This window comes from Artemia franciscana, chromosome 21, assembly GCF_032884065.1.
Source record: "Artemia franciscana chromosome 21, ASM3288406v1, whole genome shotgun sequence".
NCBI classification, from domain to species: domain Eukaryota; kingdom Metazoa; phylum Arthropoda; class Branchiopoda; order Anostraca; family Artemiidae; genus Artemia; species Artemia franciscana.
The window spans coordinates 7813111-7835035 of record NC_088883.1 but is presented as its reverse complement, the minus strand read 5'-3'; the positions used below and the strand labels follow the sequence as shown (position 1 = coordinate 7835035).

The following is a 21925-nucleotide window of genomic DNA, read 5'->3' as shown; positions in this document are numbered from 1 at the left end:
ATATATATATATATATATATATATATATATATATATATATATATATATATATATATATATTAAAATAATTGTAATATATAATTATAATAATTATATATTAATTATTTAATTAAATAGCCGACCGAGGAGCCATACCTACACTCCAGGTTAGATTGGAACTTTGGAAACGTCTCAGCTACTCGTTGTACAACATTATTGACTGCAATTTGCTGGGAATCACCGACGTTATAACAAATTGAAATATTGTATGATAAACTCCGTGCTACATTTTACTTCAATAAATTCATAGAGAGCAAAATATAAAGTAATGCTTGAGTTATAAAAGCGCCCATCTACAGCTAGTCCATACCCTTTTTGACATCTACAGCTAGTCCATACCCTTTTTGTCATCTACATTTATATCCAGCCTTGGCATTCTCACACTTTTGTCTTAATACCATCAGAAAATACAAACTTAAAAAAGATACAAACTTTTTCTTATACCATAAGAAATTTGTTTTGGATATCGCAAGAAATACCAATAAATATCCAACATTTGTTCGACATTGACAAGAAATGTCAAAACAAAAATTAAAAAACTAGAATAATACCTGGTTTACAATAATGTTGATCTGCTGCTAGTCTACACCCCTTTTGGCATTATCAGCAACAAAGGCATGATCAGAATGTTCATAGATATCATTATGCTCACCATCATGGTGCTTCCCTATTAATGACATTTACTATGCATATGAGACACACCAAATACCATAAGTCTTTCATTTCCCAAGAAATGTCAAAAACCATATTTCAAAAGCAAATGTCAAACATTTCCTTGAAATTGACAAGAAATGTCAAAAATAACAAAAAAATAGAGTAACACTTGCTTTACAAAAGTGCCCAATCACTGCTAGTCTACACCCGTTTAACATCTACATTTCTATCCACTTTTGACATTCTCATATGTCACCACGCCCGAAGTACTGGTTCTGCCTGCCTACCAGTGGGTAAAGGCAGGCATACTTAGCAGCCCCTACCCCTGGGGTGTAAGAGGGGACTCATCAGGTGAGACCTATGCTAATTTTAATTTGCTCCTGCTTTGTTATTTGAAATTTGCTGCTAGATTGTGAACCATATCCTGCCTTATACCCAGCCTGCCATATACTACTGCTTACTCTGTACCTGTCTTGTTGTTCACATTAAGTAAGTAATGAAAGGTCAAATCAAGCCACCCCGTGAACTTAGGTCAGACAGCTCACTCCAATTCTCTGGATCAGAATCTGTCTCAGAGCAAATACTCATCCTGACTAGCCACATGAATAATATAAAAATTAAACACAAAATGTTAGCAGATTCACTGCATCCTGACAGCCTTAAATCTTCAGTGAAAGGGTTACTTGATGACCTCATATTGGCCAAGATCTCTACCCAGGTAGATGAGGCTGTGACCATAATGAAAGAGGAACAGGCATTCATTCAACATGATGCCACTATTTCTTCAGATAAGCTGGATGCAATCAAGCAGGATGTGTATGCTGGCCTCAGTCTAGATCTTAGTAGTCTAGTTGATAAGACCCTTGAAAGCTATAATAAACGCATATCTTCAATTGAATCTTCTTTGACTACTCTAGGGTCATCAATGAAAGACCTTGAGAGCTCTTTCAAGCCTATCCAGTCTAACCTGGCAAGATTAAATGATCGTTTTGAACAGCAGGCTTTGAGCAACCAAATTATTGTCTTTGGGGTGAAAGAAGATGCCCCCATTGAAAACACTGAAAGTCAGTTCATGTCACTATGTGCTGTGAAATTTCCTGGCATACCAATTACCCAGTCTGATGTTGTATCAGCCAAAAGAATTGGCAAACCATCTGCCAAACCCAGACCCATAGTTGTAGAATTTTGTAATTTACGAATTCGCCAACTGCTTCTCAGACAAAAGAAGGATTTGAAAGGATCTGGGACACTATTTTCTGAGATGCTTACAAAACCACGCTTACAGCTTCTTTCATATGCCAAGTCAAAGCTTGGTTTACGTAATGTTTGGTCCAGTAAAGGTGATATCCTGTATAAAACTCAGTCTGGAAGAGTAGTTAAGTTCAGTGATCAGGATGAAATTGATTTGTGTGCTGCAAATGCAGAGAATTGAAGTGATGGATTTTAGTTCACTTTGTTATAATATGTTGAATTGTTTTTGTATGAATTTATTTTATGTTCTTACATTTTTCCTTTTTCACTCTTCACTGTCTTCACGTAATTCTGACTTGTGCTATATTATGCTTTGGGGCAATACCTTGGATGATATGTCCCTTCCCACTAATATTGCTCTATGTTTGTTTGTGATTCTACCACCTTCATGTAGTTTGCTTTCTGTTTTACTCTTGTCATGTCAGCATACTTATAGCTCACATAATTTTAACTGGTTACACATTATATTTTGTGCCACTCCTTTAATTAATATGTGCCTTTCCACTGATTTTTCATTATGTTTGTTTGTGATCCTATCACCATCATGTTGCATGGCTTCTAGAACGTTCTTGTTGTGTCTGCACACTTGCAGCTCATCGAGTTTTGACTGTTCCCATATTATATTTTGGGCCAATATTATGATTAATATATGCCATCCTACTGAATTTTTTTTATTTTTGTTTTTGACTTTCTCACCTTCATGTAGGCCAATTTCTATCATATTCTTGTCATGTCAGCATAATTGCAGCTCTTATAATCTTGACTGGCTCCACATTATACTTTTGGCCAGTACTTTGACAAATTTATTTTGCCTTAATTCTATCATATCTTTGTTCTGTGTGTTCACATGCAGATCACATAATTTTGATTGCTCAAATCTATTTTGGTCTTATACTTTGAATATTGTGTGTCTTACCATTGATATTTATTTGTATTTGTTTGTGTTCCTATCACCTTCATGTATGCTATTTTCTATCACACTTTTGTCATGTCAGCACACTTACAGCTCACATAAATTTTACTGGTCCCATATTGTAAATTTAGCCTATTCTTCAAATATTATGAGCCATCCTACTAATGTCTCTTTATATTTGTTTGAGATCCTATTGCCTTTATGTAGCCTAATTTCTGTCATTGTTTGTCATGCCTTAACACTCACAGCTCATCTTTTCCTGATTGGTGCCACATTATTTGACCCCTTTCTTTGGTTAATATCTGCCATCCCACTGATATTTCTTTTTCTTTGTTTATGATTCCATTACCTTCAAGTGTACTATGGATAGTGTGTCATTTGTGAAGGTTTTTTATGTCTGAGATAAATATGGGTGATTTCTCTTTCCTTATGAATTCTTCTATTCTTAATTCAGTTATATTTGATCAACCAAGTAGTGCTGGTAAACAAGAGGCACACACTTCTGACCCTCTCCTTGAATCTATGGTTAGTTCTAGCTGTAATTATCACACCACCATTGATTATTGTGATAATATTATGCCCTCACTCTCTTCAAACAGGTGCTTTAATGTTTTTTGTTTGAATGTGCGTGGGATAAGAGATAAGTGGGACACTCTTAAATCGTATCTGTGGTCTGATAATTCTTGCCCTTTTGATGTCATAGGCTTGACGGAAACATGGTTATCTGACAGTGATAATTTTACAGCTTATGACATGCATGGTTATATTGCTATTCATGTCCCTAGAATGGTAACAAAGTGTTCTGGGGGTATTTCTTTGTTCATAAAATCTAGTATTGAATTTTGTAGAAGATCTGATCTTGAATCCTTGTTTACATCGGTGGTGTCTAATAGTAGGACAGTTTATTCTCTTGTTATTGATCTGAAAAGCCAGGTTGCATGTGATACTGTTTGTTTGTTTTATAAGCCCCCTCCTTTTCCAACACATCTGTTCTGTGATTTGCTTGATCAGCTTTCTGGTGTGGGGACTTTCTCTAAAAAACGGATTTGTGTTTTGGGAGACTTTAATTGTAATATGTTAAATGTTGGATCAAATGATGAATGTGACCATCTTTTTGATGTATTTTCTTCTTCTGGGCTACTTCCTTCAATTTTTTTTCCTTCACGCGTTGACCCTTCAAGAAATTCTGCCACTTTAATAGATAATATTTTCACTTCTCTTTCTCCTAATTTGAAGTTCTCGTCTGGTCTTGTTTTCACTGATCTTTCTGATCACTTCCCTATTTATCTATCACTATCTGTGCCTAAAACAGAGATTACTGTGGATGAGAAAGGCAAGTCTTCTTTTAGAACTTTTACAGATAGAGAAATTTCTAATTTAATACATAGTCTTCAGAGTAATGATTGGTCTAGTGTTCTTGAAGCTAATGATGCTGATTGTGCAACTAGATTATTTTTGTGTCGTATGGGCACTCTGTTGGATAAGCATTTTCCTCTTAGAAAGAGGCCAAGGAATTTTACACCTAAATGCCCATGGATGTCTAGAGGTCTGATCAATGCAACCCATATGAAGGCGTCTTTGTTCAAGGCTGCATGTAAAAGTAAGACACAGGAAGATCTTCTGAAGTATAAACATTACAAAAATGTGCTCACTTCTTCAGTTCGCTTAGCAAAAAAGCTGTATTTTTCACGTCGAATTAATGAGTGTAAAGGGAATTTGCGCAAGGTTTGGACTGTAATTAATGAAGCTCTCTCCCGTAAGAAACTCAAACAATCTTCCCCATCTCTTTATAGGAAAGCTGATGGATCTGTTGTGGATAAAAAATCCTTAGCAAGTGCCTTCAATTCGTATTTCACCACACTTCCCTCAGTTCTCATTCCACCCCTGAGTAGAGTAAGTTGTTTTCCTATGACAGAGAAGTCTTTTTTCCTTTCCCCATGTAGTACTACTGAGATTTCTATTATTATTTCTCAACTTCCAAGTAGTTGTTCAGTTGATAGTTTTGGTTTGAGTAATAATGTCCTTAAAAAAATCAGTCAGTTTGTTTCTCATCCCATCTCACATATAACTAACCTCTCTCTTTCTTCTGGTATTTTTCCTCATTTATTTAAAGTTGCTACCGTTGTACCCTTGCATAAAAAAGGTGATTCTTCTCTAATTTCAAATTATAGACCTATTTCTCTTTTTCCCGTCATCTCAAAGGTTGTTGAAAAAGTAGTGTATCGTCGACTCTCTTCATTTGTATTTAGTACTAATTCGACTGCTGGAAATCCTCTCATCACTAACCATCAGTATGGTTTTCGTCCCTCATTCTCTACCTTGCACGCACTTTCTGATGCAACTGAGTTTGTGCGTGTTAATCTGGACAAGGGCTTGTGTGTTTTGGGTCTATTTCTCGACTTTTCTAAGGCCTTTGATATGGTTGACCACAATGTTCTTCTGTCTAAACTATCTTTATTTGGAGTGCATGGAGTCTCACTAGAATGGTTTAGGTCCTACCTCTCAGAGAGATCTCAGTATGTTTTGGTTAACTGTACTTCTTCCTCTACTTTGCCTGTATTGAAAGGTGTCCCACAAGGCTCTGTGCTTGGTCCACTTTTATTTCTAATTTACATCAATGATCTTGTTGATGGTCTTCATCCCCATGTTCACCCTGTTCTTTTTGCTGATGACAGTAACTTTTTCATTGCTGCGGTGGACCTGCCATCTGCCACTTCTATGGCTCAAGGTCTTCTTGATAAAATAAAGGATTGGTGCTGGTCAAATGGTATGGCTCTTAACAGCCGAAAGAGTGCCATTGTCAACTTCAGGACCCCTTACCGTATGCGAGACGTACAGGAGCCAATCACCCTGACTTTTGGGAATGATATTATACCACAAGCTACTGTGGTGAAATTTCTTGGTGTGTATCTTGACTGTTTTCTTTCTTTCAAACCGCATATAACTCACACCCGTTCCTTAATCCTCCGCCAGTCTTCAATGTTGCACCGGATTAACTCATTTCTTCCTCCTGATATTATGGTTTCTCTTTATTATGCTTTTATTTATCCTTACCTTTCTTATTGCTGCTCTGTCTGGGGTAATAATAATAAATCTCTTCTCTGCTCACTTCAAAGAGCCCAAAATAGGGCAGTGAAGGCTACTTTTCTTCTCCCTCGGCTTTACCCTTCCTCTGATCTTTATAATGATACTGGAATAGCTCCGCTGGATCATATTATAGGTAAAAGTACCCTTTATTTTGCGCATTCTGCTTTTCTAGGTACTCTCCCACCGCCCCTACAGCAGTTTTTCTCACGGACAGGCTCAGGTAGGTACTTTTCTTCTTTACGTAATTCTTCTCGACGATTTATTTTACCAAAACGATCTTCTACAGCAAGCCAGAGGTCTCCAGTATATCAATCAATTCTATTATGGAACTCCATCCCTTCGGATGTCCCTCTTTTTCTTTCTGCAAAGGCATTATTTCGTCGGGTATTTCCAATTCAATAATTTTTCTCTCTTTATTAATCCTTTCCTAATTTGTATGTCTCTTCTCTTCTTTTAAAATCATTTTCAGCTATATGTTAATCTCCTTCTAAATCTTCTATCTGTTAAATATCCTATCTATTCAATGTCCTTGTCTTGTTCCAGTGTTTTTTTTTTCTTTTTTTTTTTTTTTTTTTTTTTTTTTTTTTTTTTTTTTTTTTTTCTTTTTTTTTTTTGTATATATTTTATAGTAGTGTTTTATTCTTGTTCTCTGTGGTCCATTACAAGCAAAGCTTCTTGGGCCTAGTAACCACTTTACTTTTGTAATAGTTTTTTCTTTTAGTATCAATAAATTGATTGATTGATTGATTTGATTGATTGACATATGACACACACTACATACCATAGGTCTTTCGTTTCCCAAGAAATGTCAAAAACCAAATTTCCAAACCAAATGTCAAACATTTGCTTGAAATTGACAAGAAATGTCAAAAAAGAGTAATAATAGCTTTACAAAAGTGTCCTACTTCTGCTAGTCTATACCCATTTAACATCTAAATTTCTATCCACCTTTGACATTCTTACAAGTTTGAGCATATTCATTCGCAATAAGGGTTTCATCCTGACGTTCATGGATATCATGATGCTCATCATCAATATAATAATAATAATAATTTATTTTTAACCCACATCATAACAAGTTATGGCACTTGTGGAGTAACAAAAAAAAAAAAAAAAATGAAATACACGACAAGTAAAATACACTACAAATAGAAAAAACATTACGCTACAATGAGATTAACCGAACAGAAGGACAAAAGGATGATGAAGCGATAAACGATAAAAAGCTGATTCCGACAACCTTCCATACATGAGGGCCAACTTTGCACTTATATCAGGGACATCAAACTTACGAATTATCTTCCTATTGCTATACCAAGGGGGGAGATAAAGTAAAAATTTACAATATCTGAAATAAAAAATCCGAATCTGATTAACATCTTTTTTCTTTAGAAGGGGATAAAGACCAGAAAGATAAAGGACAGAATGATCACAAAATGTAGCATATATAGTCTACCGAGAGCACGTCTATTATACTTCCCTCGATTAGCAACTATCTTAGAATAGCCCGTTTGAATTTTCTTTTGAACATCACGAACAGTGCACTGCCGTAGGCAAGAAATTGAATTCGTAACAGTAATACCCAACCACCGAATGGTGGAAACAAAGGGTATTGAAAAACCGCGACAAGCTAAGGGAGCATTAGAGGAAGTCGGACCATTAAAAACTAGAAATTCACATTTCTCAACATCAAGAGAAAGACCAATATTAGAAAATAGACGTGAAACTTTTGAAACCATAAACGAGAGACCTTGCTTATTTTTACACAAAAGTAAAAGGTCATCTGCATAAGCAAGATAAGAAACATCTGAGAGTCCAATAAAATAATTTGATCTAATTTCATCTAAAATACCAGAAATGCACATTTTGAATATACTAGGTGATAAAACCCCTCCCTGCTTGACACCTCGACATAAACGGACAAACGGAGATCCAGATTTATTAATTCGGAGAAAAGAATTCTCATATCAAAAACGAAGAAGAAAAATGACTGAAAGATTACTTGCTTTACAAGAGTTATCGCCTACTGCGAGCCTTCTGCATTTCTATCCACCTTTGACATTCTCATATGTTTGAGCACAATCATCAGCACTAAGAATATCATCATGATGTTGACGGATATCATGATAATTATAATCACAGTGCTCCACTATTGATAACATTTACTCTACAAATGATGCAAATTTTGTCTTAATACCATAAGAAAATTGGGTTGCACATCTCGAGAAATGTCAAAAACAAAATAACAAAAATGGAGTAATACCTGCTTTACATGAGTGCCCATCTACTGCTATTCTATACCCTTTTTGGCATCTACATTTATATCCACCTTTGACATTCTCACACGTCTGAGCACACTCATCAGCAATAAGGGTATCATCATGATGTTCATGAATGTCATGATGCTCTTCGTCATGGTGCTTCACAATTGATGAAGAGATTGTGGACCTAATGGCAGTTAAGGCACATTCATTAACGTCATCACATTTCCGCTTGTTCTTAGAGAGCTTAAAACCAGGTGGACACAAGCATTGTGGCCCCGATGGAGTTTTCAGGCAGGCATGACTGCAGTGTTCGACAGAGCAGGGTCGATCTGAAAATTTTATTTTCTTTAAGAATATAATACGAAAAATTTATAATAATAATCTATTTATAGTAATATAATATAATATTGATGAAGAGATAATAACAAATAATTATCCGGCAACCTTTCAACCAAAACGCTATAGGCAAGTACACGAATAATACCATTATTCACGTGTACTCCACTGCAAACAGAGCTTATTTACAAGCAACTGAGGATGTGTCATTTTTCACAATTGCTGTCATATTTTTTCCAATTTAAGGAAAATTGAATATTTTGTTTATGCATAACGTCAATTATGCTCAGTGGTTCTGAGTTTTTCAGGGTAAGCAGAGGCGGCTTATCCGACAACTAATCTAGACCTTTTCAAGTATTAATCCTACTAGCCACTCACGTCAGTTAGGTCTTGTGAAACACTAAGGATACGTAATCGGACTTATCGGGTAAGTGATCTTAGAATGCTCGAACTTACTCTACATAAGTTTTGTATTCGCCTCAATATCAAGAATACATTTTCTTAAATATCCCTTTAGATTTTGCTATTGAAACTCCTCTTCTCTTTTATTGCAGAAAATGCTAAAAAATTTCAGAACAGCTAATTAAAAATATCTTTTTCGTCTCCAGAATTATTATCTTTTCCCTTCGTTTTCTCGACATATGGTATTGAAATTTCGACGCTTATTCTATATATGACCCGAACTTTGTCTTAAATCTACAAAAATTGTCTTTTACATCCAAAAATGTAAAAATTTGCTACTTTGATTCTTTCCTTTAAGTTTCAAAAACACTAAAATTTATAAATTCGCCAATATGGCCGGCTCTCGCAATCATTTGTTAGGAGTAGCAATATTAGTTGTGACATTTATTAAATTGTTTGTTCAACATATAATACTAATATTTCACGATTTACACAAAGTGTAATACAAACTTGGGTATATTCGATGTATGATGACGGTTTTTGAAGTAATAACACTAAAAATGAAATCTGTTGAAATTGGTTAGGTGGTATCTTACACAACTATAAGCGTCTTAGGAAAGCCCAGTAACACAATTTTTAATGTCAAAGATGTTTGATACAGACACGGAGTTGTAACAGCAAGTTTAAAAATAAAGATTGACAATACTATTGACAATAATTGTTTATTGTTTTTTTTTGCTTCGGGATCATGATATTATGTTGTTTTATTATGTATGAATTATTTATATATGTTTTTTTTCTCGTTACACGGTTTCACCCTTCTGCTTAGTATAGATTAACTTGTTTTTTTTTGTTCGTTGATTTTATCATTTTTTTTCTCTTCTCCGTTTCATTCGTTTTTGTTAGTAGCATACCCTCGCATGCGACGCTTTTGGTGTGCTACCGATTGATTTTGTCTCTGTTATTTCTTTTGGATAATAAATTAATTACTACTACTAAAAAAAAGAAAACCTATGGAAAATATGAGCGAAAAAATATATCACCATGTAGCCCTAGAAATGATAACTTTCCTGATTAGTGTGGCAATTGACAGACACTGCCACTAATTGGCAATACACTGGGTAAAAGAAAAAGAACAGAAAAAAGCGGAGCTGTATAATAAGAGCTACTCCTACAAACTCTAATAAAAAGTTTATGGGAGTTTTGTCGTCTAAAACGGAAAATATACACGAATTTCCATAACTGACATTGGACAAGGTGAACACATTACTTGATTTCTTTTCATGCTCTTTCCAAATATACCAATGCACTGACTCGCAAGTGCACCTTCCCCCTTACTAATGGTCCCGTATTTACATCATATACATAGGGTATATATCATATATACCCTAGTAATATACACCAATCTAGTTATACGTTGTAGCTGCTATATACTAGCCTTGTTAACCCCTTTTTATCCCCGTGTCTGATTGAATGCATAACTTAACCAAATATTATTGTAAATAATTTTGAAAAATGTGTAGTAATGGAAGGAACTATAATAATCTGATTAATAAAAATAAACTGTTTTTTATTAGATTACTAGCTGTTGGGGTGGCGCTTCGCGCCACCCCAACACCTAGTTGGTGGGGCGCTTCGCGCCCCCCCCCAAGCCCCCCCGCGCGCGTAAGTCGTTACGCGCCATATTAGTTACGCGCCATTGTAGTTGTGTCCCTGTGTCCCACCTGTGAATATAGATAGATTTATATATGTGTTTCAAACTACGTAAAAATTGCGAATATACAACATTTTTGGCTTTCCCACTACTGGAAGCTTTCTGTTTCCAATTGCCAGCAATTGATCTGAAAATGTTTGACCAGAATCATCGTTTTGCAATCGGACACGCATATTTGTAGTTAATTTTAATATTTTTACGTGTGCCCATAAATTAGAATTTTTCAGGCAAGCATTCATTTCGTCTGCAGGAGTTAAACTACGTAAAAATTGCGAATATACAACATTCTTGGCTTTCCCATTGTCTGTGCATATACAAAGCCGTATGCACTAATAATGACGTCATATGCAAACGCTCTTTTTACAAACAAACAAACATGCATACACACAACTCGTTTTTATATAGATAGATAGATAGATGGATACAATACAAATTAACTGCGTAAAACTTGCGAATATACAACATTCTTCGCTGTCCAATTGTCGCTGCATATAAATAGATTGTCAGGTTTACCGATCCTCGAACATGCAACGTACAATTGTCCATGGGAAAAACAATCAGTATTAAGATCTATACCACATTTTTCTAATGATTGACCTTGAGCTTTGTTAATGGTGATTGCAAATGCTAATCGAATTGGGAATTGCAATCTTTTAAATTGAAAAGGCAGATCCGTTGGAATCATGGGAATGCGAGGAATAAGAACAGCCTTACCCTCAAAAGGCCCTGTCAAGATTGTCGCCTCTATTAGGCTTTCCATTGTTTTTTTTTACGGCAAGTCGCGTGCCATTGCAAAGCTTTGGTGGGTTGATATTTCTTAAAAGTATTATTGGTACGCCTATTTTTAGTTGTAGCACGTGTGGTGGAAACCCTGAAAGATATATGGAATTTAAAAATTCAGATGGATAATTAACCGCTTCATTTGGTTCCAAAACTGTGTCGACTGACTTGCAAAGGACTGCCTTGTCTCGAATCTTGGTCAAAACAATATTGTTGATTTCGTGGACGTCTATATTTTTGGGGGCGAGAATTGCTCTTTCACTTAGCCATTTATTATTTTTATAATTTTTTAGAATATTCGGAAATACTTTTTCAATCAATTCATTTTTGGACGTCACTAAACTACAGAAATCAGCAGGTAGTTGTATACGTCCTGAAATTGAGTCTATCGTATCATAAATGTCTTTTTGTTCCGACGTTAACTTGTAAATGTTATTTTGTACATACGACAATAGATCACTCGTACTGTAACTTTGTTCACGATCCAATTCTACACATGTCGAAACAGCAGCGATACGGTTAGGTGAAGGCATTCCCAAATCCTGAAGAGGTTTGTTTGCCATACGTACGCACAAATCTTCTATAATAACTAAAAGCCATTTATTATTTTTATAATTTTTTAGAATATTCGGAAATACTTTTTCAATCAATTCATTTTTGGACGTCACTAAACTACAGAAATCAGCAGGTAGTTGTATACGTCCTGAAATTGAGTCTATCGTATCATAAATGTCTTTTTGTTCCGACGTTAACTTGTAAATGTTATTTTGTACATACGACAATAGATCACTCGTACTGTAACTTTGTTCACGATCCAATTCTACACATGTCGAAACAGCAGCGATACGGTTAGGTGAAGGCATTCCCAAATCCTGAAGAGGTTTGTTTGCCATACGTACGCACAAATCTTCTATAATAACTAAAGTGTCGTTATAAATTTCTGATGTAAAATCAAAAGTCATTTCTGACGTCTCTAACTGTTTTCGATGGAGTATATCTTCGGACATTTTTGACTTATATTTTTCCCATAACTCTGTAGGAGCTGATGGAGAGCAAGTGTACGAATTTGACTTGGGGTTGACGTTTCGCACGCGTCATTGATGCAGTTATCCCAGTGTTGGTCATTCTCCAATAAATTCAGAGCTTGGCATGCACTACGGTAAGTGTCATGTATAGTACCGTTTACAGTTCTCAAATACTCAAAGGATGTCGGACCGGGTACATTCACCAAAAGCAGGCGTAGAAAGAAGCATTCATGTTGATTGGGGTGAACGGTGTAGAGTCTTCCTATCGTGGTATCTTTGAAGATGGTAGGTTGGCCGTAAACCCACTGGTTATCTACTTCGATGGTGGTACCGTTGCCATTGTAGGTTTTTCAGTCATTTTACAATTAGAAATTTCTCTTTCAACGGTCTTCTTACAATTAAAAATTTGTCTTTGAACGATATTCTTAAATACCTGTGTCCTGGTCTCCATTTATATTCCCTGTGTCCCGGTCGTCATTTGTGTCCCGGTATCCCAGTCTGTAATTTCTCTTTTTTCTTTTTTCAGTTTTCTTTTTCTTCTTTATTTTTCAGCTTCACTATGAAATACATATCGCCGAACCTTTGTTTTTTTAACTAAAATCTGGTAGTCATTGATGACCTTATCCAAGTCAAAATCCCAAACCCAATCATCATCGCTATCATTTTCAGTTTTAATATGTTTTGACTCTCGCTGTCCAGGTGGATCTTCATCTAACTGCGCGGTTTTGCGTTCTTTAGCCTCAAGCCTGTTTCCTTGCTGTTCTTTTGATTCCTCGGCACGCTTTCTTTTCTGACTTTCTCTATCAGCAGCAAGTTTTTTGGCATAGACTCTTTGAGCATCTTCATCAGTCATTGTAAACTTAAACATTAATAGAATTCTACGCGAACATATGTCTTATATAACTTGAATGACGTCACCTTCAAAGCAAAAATGATGGCAACTAATTTCATGACGTCACCTGATCCACGATCCACAGATCCACAGACAACTTATTTTTATATATATAGATAGATAAAGGAATCCAGCATATTAAGAGTAAGAATTTAACTGTTTTAATTTTCTTTAGTTTTATAGATTCGTTTGACGACTGGATTGATTACTATATTTGAAAACAGCATAAAAAAATTGAATAGCATGTTCAGCCTGTCCCAATGTCAGTTATGGAATCTCGTAGCCTACACATTTACCTCTAAAATTTAGCAAAGTGATATACTTTTCGATTAAGCATCTCCAGCAAAAAATAAAAATCAAAACAAGTTAGTTCGGGTGAAAGATAGAACACACTAATATTGCAATTCATTTGGCCAAGCTTTCATGGAGCTGTATAATTAGAGATTTCGCAGAAGAGCTGCCGTATAGGCAGCCCCATGATGGAGCTGTCTATAACTATACAATGAGTTTTGATATGTGTAACTTAGCAGCATCATTCTCTACTCGATTAATAAAAATCAAAACAATTTAATTCTGGTTAGATATAGAACACACCTACATAGTAATTCACATTTCCGAGGAATCCCATTATGGTATAGAAACAGGTATATTGTCCGGAAGCATGTGGATTGACGTCGTTATGAATATCTATTCATAGCGATTTTTTTTAAATCGATGATGTCATAAGACGAATGACGTCTTTATGAAATAGATCAGCCGTATGATCAATTTCTGCGACGATAGAATTGATGTTTTCCCTCAAATGTTTTGTCTAATAAATTAAAAGTGTTGTCACCATAGCCTTTGTGAAACTGAGGTATTTATTAAGAGCGTTGGTATTTCAATGTGTTCCTATCTTGAATGTTCTATTTCTCACTAAATTATGAGTGTTGTTATCGTCATTCTCCTCAAAGCATCGTTTTTCTAATAAAAAAAAGATTTTGCTTATTTTTTATCTCCTTAATATATATTCGTATTTGAATAGTTATTATTATTATCATTGTAAATTATTATTAGATGTTTCAATTATTAAAGCTATATAACAAAAGTAATACCTATGAACTCCAGTAATGAGTTTTTTACTCATTAAAAAAATTTTACTGTCTAAAACCTATATTTTTTCATCAGCCCACGTTGTATGAAAAGGTTGGGTCCAAGCCATTTGTTTTAGCCTTTAGTAGGTCATATTTAATTTTGGGATGGAGGAGCATGCGCAGCTGTATTGGGCTCATGTGGCTTGGCGCTGTTGTTCGTAGTAGTAATAGTACTTACCTGTCGATGAGTCATTTTACGAGTGTGTAGTCTAACCACTGAAGTGTCACAAACATGGCTACTGCCCCTTAACAGACTTTACCAAAGAATTAAAAGTTTAATAGAAAGATTTAATCATGGAAAATTTTTATTGTGTAATGAAAGTGCTACCCATGCAAAAAAGCGAGTTTCCTTGCTGTTTAAGGCAGGAGGGGTGGGGGGCTCTAAGTTTCCTGGATAGGGTTTTCGACAGTGAAAATTCTAATGGTGTCCTTTCGGTTTCAACCCAACACCATTTTCGAGTTATTTCAGGCTCTTTTACAAAATTTATGTAATTTTTTTTTTCAAAATCACATTTACTATTAAGATCAGTCAAAGAAACAGTTACCAGAAATACTAATATGGCAATAATTCTTTATTAAAGTTATGGTAATAATTCTTTCGACCAAAAATTAGTAAAAATATTTTTACCGTTCAATAAAATTAGGTAGAAAGATTTAACTTAGTTACTTCACCCCCCTTGATACATTAGGATGAACACTTACTTTTATCAAACTTCAACTGCATTGTAACTTCAATTCCAGCAGTCTTAGACTATACTTTGAAAGGTCTAAGACTAACTTAGACCTTCTTAGACCTTTCTAATTATTAATTAATAATTAGTTAGTCTTATTAATAATCTAAGTTATAATCTATGTATTAATAATCTAATTATTAATAATCTAAGTATTAATAATCTAAGTATTGATAATCTAAGTCTTAATAATCTAAGTTAGTCTTATTAAGACTAACTTAGACCTTTCTAATTTGAAAGGTCTATTCCCTTTGAAAGGTCTAAATTTTATGCGTTGCCATTGGTCCACATTGTACGAGAAAAGTGTGGTATAAGTCCCTATTAATGCACCCGTATATGTGACTAATAATATTAATATTGATTACACAATTAATTCATGTTATTAAGAAGGAAGAGAAAAAACTCATGAGCAGTAGTACTAAGTTCTTCTACTAATTTCTATTGCTTATATTTTATTGCATAATGAATCAAGAACTTATGCACGTAAATTATGAACAAATTTATGCACATTTTAGAGACTATAGATAAGTGTATTTTAAAGCCAAATATACAGCCATGAACACAGTAAAATAACATAAACGAAAGACACAAATAACATAAACTTTGATCAGTGATCATCATAAAACGTATAGATGAAACACCGCATTAACCTAATATTAGTACTTAATACTTGAAAAAAGGTCAGTGAAAAGAACACTTAACACTCGGAAAAAGACACAAACAAAACATCTCGGTACTTTGTACCGAGATTTTATTTTATTTTATTTTTTTTTTGTTATTTCCAGATGCATTGCTACTCTACAGATAAACTGAGGCGACGTACTATTTAAGACACTTGGAAGTATCAACTTATTATTTCCAAATAGTCCTTCCCTTATCGTAGAGAGCCCCAGGTACCAGCTTAAGCAATGCAGTAAAACATCTTCTTTAACCCTCCAAAGCGGACAAGTATATCCTGTCTTCATTGGAACATCTTACTTAAGAATATTTTTCAAATCTTGCACTAATTGGCAGGCAGTTACCCATGAGCAGCATCTACAATGTTAAATATCTAGCTGGTAAATTCAGCTTAAAGTAGAACTCCTGCCCATAAACGACCTTAACATCCTTATAAAACTTCAATATTTCTGATTTCTTATTTGCTCACTCCAATTTTGAATCATTTGTTTCTCTAATACTATCTTAATCACAAATGTATATAAACAGTTCAAATGTATCACCATTTTCTTCAACTTTTGGTAGAAATAATTGACAGACCAGTTTCATTTATTTCAGGTTCAGGCTCATTAATGTTTCAGTAACACATACTTAATATACAAAATAAAATGAATTAACGACGATGAATTATTATTGACAGATCAAGATTCAGAAAAAAATGAATCAGTATTGAGCAAGCAATCCTGAAGAGATAAGATTTATACTCTTATTATATTTTTCATCATATTCTCAAATCAAACAGCAGCAATACTTTAGTAGGAATTAAGATTCAACTTACCACACCCCCATCCTTCATCTGATCCGTCAGCACAGTCAGGTGTCTTGTCACAAACACTGGAATTTGGTATGCAATTGCCATTCCTGCATTCAAAAAAGCTGCGGGGACAACCTGCGTGATGAAACTACACTTAATCACGTTTTAATAAAACAAAAACGTCCATAACGTCCGTTATTAAATAAAGAATGACGATAAGCGTATGTCCGCCCCATTCTGGAATATGCATGTCCTGTTTGGGTGCCCTCAGCACTGAGAACAGTGTATCTTTGTCAGGAGCTTGAATCGGTTCAGAAGCGAGCGGTATCGATCATCTAGGGCCGCCGTGACATCCCCTATGAAAAGGCTCTGGAAGTGCTAGGACTGCCGTCACTCCAAAACCGGTACGAAACTCTGATAATGAGTTTCGGAAAGTACTTGCTTTCTAAATCTCAGCACTGTGACATTCTACCTGATCAACCTCTACCATCAAGAACGAGAAAGCAAGATAAGTTAGTTCCCGTTAAAGCAAGAACAAACCGATATGGTAATTCTTTCGTCCCGGTTTTCGTCAAAATGTATAATAAGAGTTAATATTTATAGTTTTATTTATATTTACAAGTGTAGCTTGATTTTGTATATGTTGTAAAGAAAAACACAAATCAGCGACAGCTGTCAAGTTTTTGCAATTAAACCTGTCTACTACTACTACTACTACATAAGGTCAATCACCTTCTTTACGTAATCACGTCACTTTCAATCGGAGTTACTGCAAATTGTTTGCACCCCAAAGGTGACAAAAAACCTCATGTTCTGTCTAAAAGCTCACATGAATTTATCAAATTTATTTTTCATTTTAATCCTAAGATTCACTTGGCCCTATCCAGTTCAGCTTGGTCATATACATTATAATTCGCCCAAAAAGGTCATAAAAGGAAATTACTCCCATTTTAAGATCAAGTTCTTAAATATACAAAAAAGGATTTAAACAGTTCAATCCTTAAAAGAAATTAAATAAAAAAAAACACAAGTCTTTTTAACTGCAAGTAAGGAGCAACATTAAAGCTTAAAACGAACACAAATTATTCTGTATAAGAATGGGGTTGTCCCATTCTCAACGCCCCACTCTTTACGCTAAAGGTTGACTCTTTGTCACAACTCTATTGTCTAAAAAAATAAAAACAGTTTAGCGTAAAAAGCAAGGTGTTGAGGAGGGGACAACCCCTTTCATATACGGAATAATTTCTGTTCGTTTTAAGTTTTAGTGTCGCTCCTTACTTGCAGTTAAAAAAACTTGTTCTTTTTTATTTAATTTCTGATCGTTTTTGAATTAATGCATGTTTTGATTTTGGCTCACCGCAAAAGAATAAATAAAACGTAATTTAAATTTCGTCAATACCTTGCTCTTTACACTAAAGCTTGAATTTTGTCCCAAATCTATAAGAATAACCCCCGAATCACAAAGGCCGTAATATAAATAGCTGAAATTACTAAAAATGCTTTAGCGTAAAGAACAAGGTATCGTAGAGGAGACGAACCCCCTTGTATATGTAACATTTTATGTTTGTTTTTAGTTTTAATGCTGGTCATTACTTACAGTTGAAAAAATGTATTTATTTTTTCTTTGTTTTTGTAATTAATACCAGAAAATCCTGCACTCCCTTCAAGGAAATTCTCTTCCCTCATGATAAATTCCTCCATGGATGGATCCTCCCCCGTAGCCCCCTCCCCCTCCCCCGAGTCACCCCCACCCCAACGCGAAAAAGTCCCCTGAAAATGTCTGTACAGTTCATAGTAACCATTACTATATGTAAGCAATGGTTAAAGTTTGTAACTTGCAGTCCCTCCCCCGGGGACTGTGTGCCATTCAATTTTTTCGTTCACTTAAAAAGGGCACTAGAACTTTTAGTTTCAATTAGAACCAACCTTCTCACGACATTCTAGGGCCACTGGATCGATACGATCACCCCTGAAAAAAAAGACGAAAAAAAAAAAAAAACTAATAAATAAACACACATCCGTGATCTGTCTTCTGGCAAAAAACAAAAAATTCCATATTTTTGTAGATAGGAGCTTGAAACTTCTACAGTAAGGTTCTCTGATACGCTGAATCTGATGGTGTTATTTCAAATTAAGATTCTGTTACTTTTAGGGGGTATTTTCCCCCTATTTTCTAAAATAAGACAAATTTTCTTAGGCTCGTAACTTTTGACAGGTAAGACCAAACTTAATGAAGCTTATATATTTAAAATCAGCATTAAAATACGATTCTTTTGATGTAACTATTGTTATCAAAATTTCAAAATTCCATTTTTTGGATTTTTGGTTACTATTGAGCCGAGTTGCTCCTTACTACAGTTCGTTACCACGAACTGTTTGATTTGTAAAGCTAATATTTTTATAAGTGTTTGGAACATGAACAAAGGAAAATTAATTTTAAAAATGGATGAACAATTCTGAATACCATAAATTATCCAATTGAGGGTGTCAAACTTTTTTGAAGGTAATACTTTTTTTATTCAATTGCATTCTGAAATTCAGCCCAGAATTTAATTAAATACTTACTTGTCGTAGTGCGAACATTGAAAAAACTACAAGACATATTTATTTTGATAGCATTCAGTAACATTAGATTATAATAGCGCATCAAAAGTTGCGATAACTTGCCATCCTTTAGCCTCAACTAAGGCAAGTAAATATTGGATCCAAGTGATTGTACCATTTCTGACTATTGGCCAAAAACCATGCCTGAATACAAGAGGATTGCGGTACTATTTTGAAGTTTCCCCAGGATAAAAAGAAGGACCCCTTCCCTCCTCTAGAAAATGACAAAAACAATTCAATTTATGCATTCTATTGATACCCCTCTACCCCAAAATGAAAAATCTTAATTCGCAAAGCCCCAACCCCTCCAACGGATTAGAATTGAATAAACCTTGGAAATACTTATCTATTGGTCTAATTTGATATTCGTTATCCATGTATACCTCCTATAGGGTAAGCGGTTAATCCCCCCGTATCTGGACATATGGTGATCTTCAAATGTATTTTATTTGTATAAGGTAGTTGTAGTAAGTATTAATTGAGTTCGTATATGTTATGTTTCGTATTAAAACATTTGGCTAACCAGCATCATTATTTATATTAGATGCTTGAATGTGCTGAATAAAACCTAGATGAAAGGCCAGGAAATCCAGGGACAAGCATATGCTTGTAGAGTCATCCCATGTTGTATCTGTTTAATTATAAATTCTTAACTTAAAAATCAACGGCATTAAAATATATTCTTTTTCCTTACCTTGGACCGATCTTAGGTTTATTCATACCTGTAAACCACGATTCTCTAATATTTTTTTTTTTAAATAATAAAGTTCAAAGGGCAGTACCACATTTTCGACATTAGTGTTTACATGTTGAACAGAGCAAATAGATAAGCAAAACTAACTAGGTAAATTTGATAACGCCGTTTCGTTTATAAAAATTCAAATATTAATAACCTTTTTGCGTAAGACAAAAAGCCTAATTGTGTAGGACAAGTACAGTTTTACCTACACCTTTTAAGCAATTTGACGTCACGTGTTTTTAGCTTAGTTTTTTACTGGTTCTTCCCCACGTTTATTCTCTTTGTAATTAGATGCCAGCTACGCCCAAAAACTGCACTTGAACATTTTTAATAGAAAATTAAATTGAAAATTAAAATATAAATATAAATTAAATAATTAAAAAAAATTAAAATTAAATTAAATTAAATGATTGAAAATATAAAATTAAAATACACAGCATTGTGTCAGTTTCTACTTAACCGATTCAAAAATTACTTTTCATTTTTACTGTCTTTGGTACGTTAATGAATTTAATCCAACAATTCAACATTAAAAAACAAAATTGGTTTATATTATAGGTCATATTTAAACCATCTAGGCCACTAACAGCCCATAAGGCGCAGCTTTTGACACCCTGGCTTTAACTTATTACACTAAAAGTAAATTTTGAGATACACCAAATAATATAAATTTGCTCGTAGTATGAAAATTAATTGTGATTTTTTGATTTGTTTTAAGTTACAAAGCCATAAAAATCTCAAATTAGTTGGTACAGTCAGGATATCAACTTTTTATACACAAGACTTCGTCCATATGGAGCTATGCAGTTTCTGGTAGCGGCAGGTGTCAAAAAAGGAAAAAGAAAAAAAAGATATGGGGTGAAAATCAGTAAAAATAAGACAAAAACCAATAGTACCAGACAGCTTAAGAAGTGCAGCTTCATTCGAAGGCTTAATTGTCTTCGGTTGTGTACAAGTTGTTAAAATTTGTCGTTTTACAGACGAACAGCGTTTTTAAATCTGACCGATTAGTTTTTCGGATTTGTTTTTAAGGTTCAGCATGGCAACACTGACGAAAATGCGGTACTATCCTTAAGACTATTATCCTAAAACAAACAAAAGATAATCTTTAAAAAGCACTGTTTTCAGGCACCAATAGACCTAAAATGGGCCCAGTCGGCAAAAATCCTTTTATTCTCATGCCCAAGGTACTGCAAAGGACTCGAAGTCTGAAAAAACCGCCAAACAATTAAAAATATTTAGGTATTTGATTTAATTCTTATAGTTTTTGGTCTTTAATTGAATTTTATTTATCTTTAATTTTTGGCGTTTTTTTCATTTGTTTTAGCTGGTTTTGTTGTACTTTCTACGTTAGTTTTTGCTTTTTCCTTGATTATATTATTGTGTTCACGCTGAAGAAGAGAGGCGGTTTTTCTCTCGAAATATTCGTTTTATGTGTTTTCTTCAGTATTTTCGTTTGGCCTTTAAAAACCCCATTTTTGATCGCTTTCTCTCTATATGTTCAGATAATTTTTTAGAGCTTATAGAATATAGAATGTTTACTCACTTCAGTAGTTCAAAAATATGACAAGTGATAAATTAAAAATGTATGAGATGTTCCGTTAATTTTCCTTACCATGATGGTGTTCATAAGTTGAGTTGCAAAACCCATGACCTTCATCATACCCATCACTGCAGTCATACTCCCCATCGCAAACCCATTGAGGGGGGATGTGGTAAGTCGAGTCTCTTCCTGGACACGAGAAATAGTGGTCCCCTTCAGAATTGTTCTCACAGCTGGTAGGGGGACAATGGAGCTCATCTTCACCTTGAGAACATTCAGCAGAACAGTTGCACCTGAAATGAAGTGCAGACTGTGCTTACAGTGGAGAATATTTACGAACGAAGTGC

The 21925-nt window shown here is 34.6% G+C and overlaps 1 protein-coding gene across 2 annotated transcripts in view; it reads right to left on the bottom strand.

The window, feature by feature from the left end:
- LOC136041082 (vitellogenin receptor Yl-like) overlaps nucleotides 1-21925 on the bottom strand; it is a gene marked incomplete at its 3' end in the record, with an annotated part of 238165 nt that overhangs the window by 33806 nt on the left and 182434 nt on the right. For both annotated transcript variants that reach the window (XM_065725635.1, XM_065725636.1), the window contains 3 exon segments: nucleotides 8208-8537; nucleotides 16717-16827; nucleotides 21651-21871. In XM_065725635.1, the coding sequence (XP_065581707.1) occupies nucleotides 8208-8537; nucleotides 16717-16827; nucleotides 21651-21871 (662 nt within the window).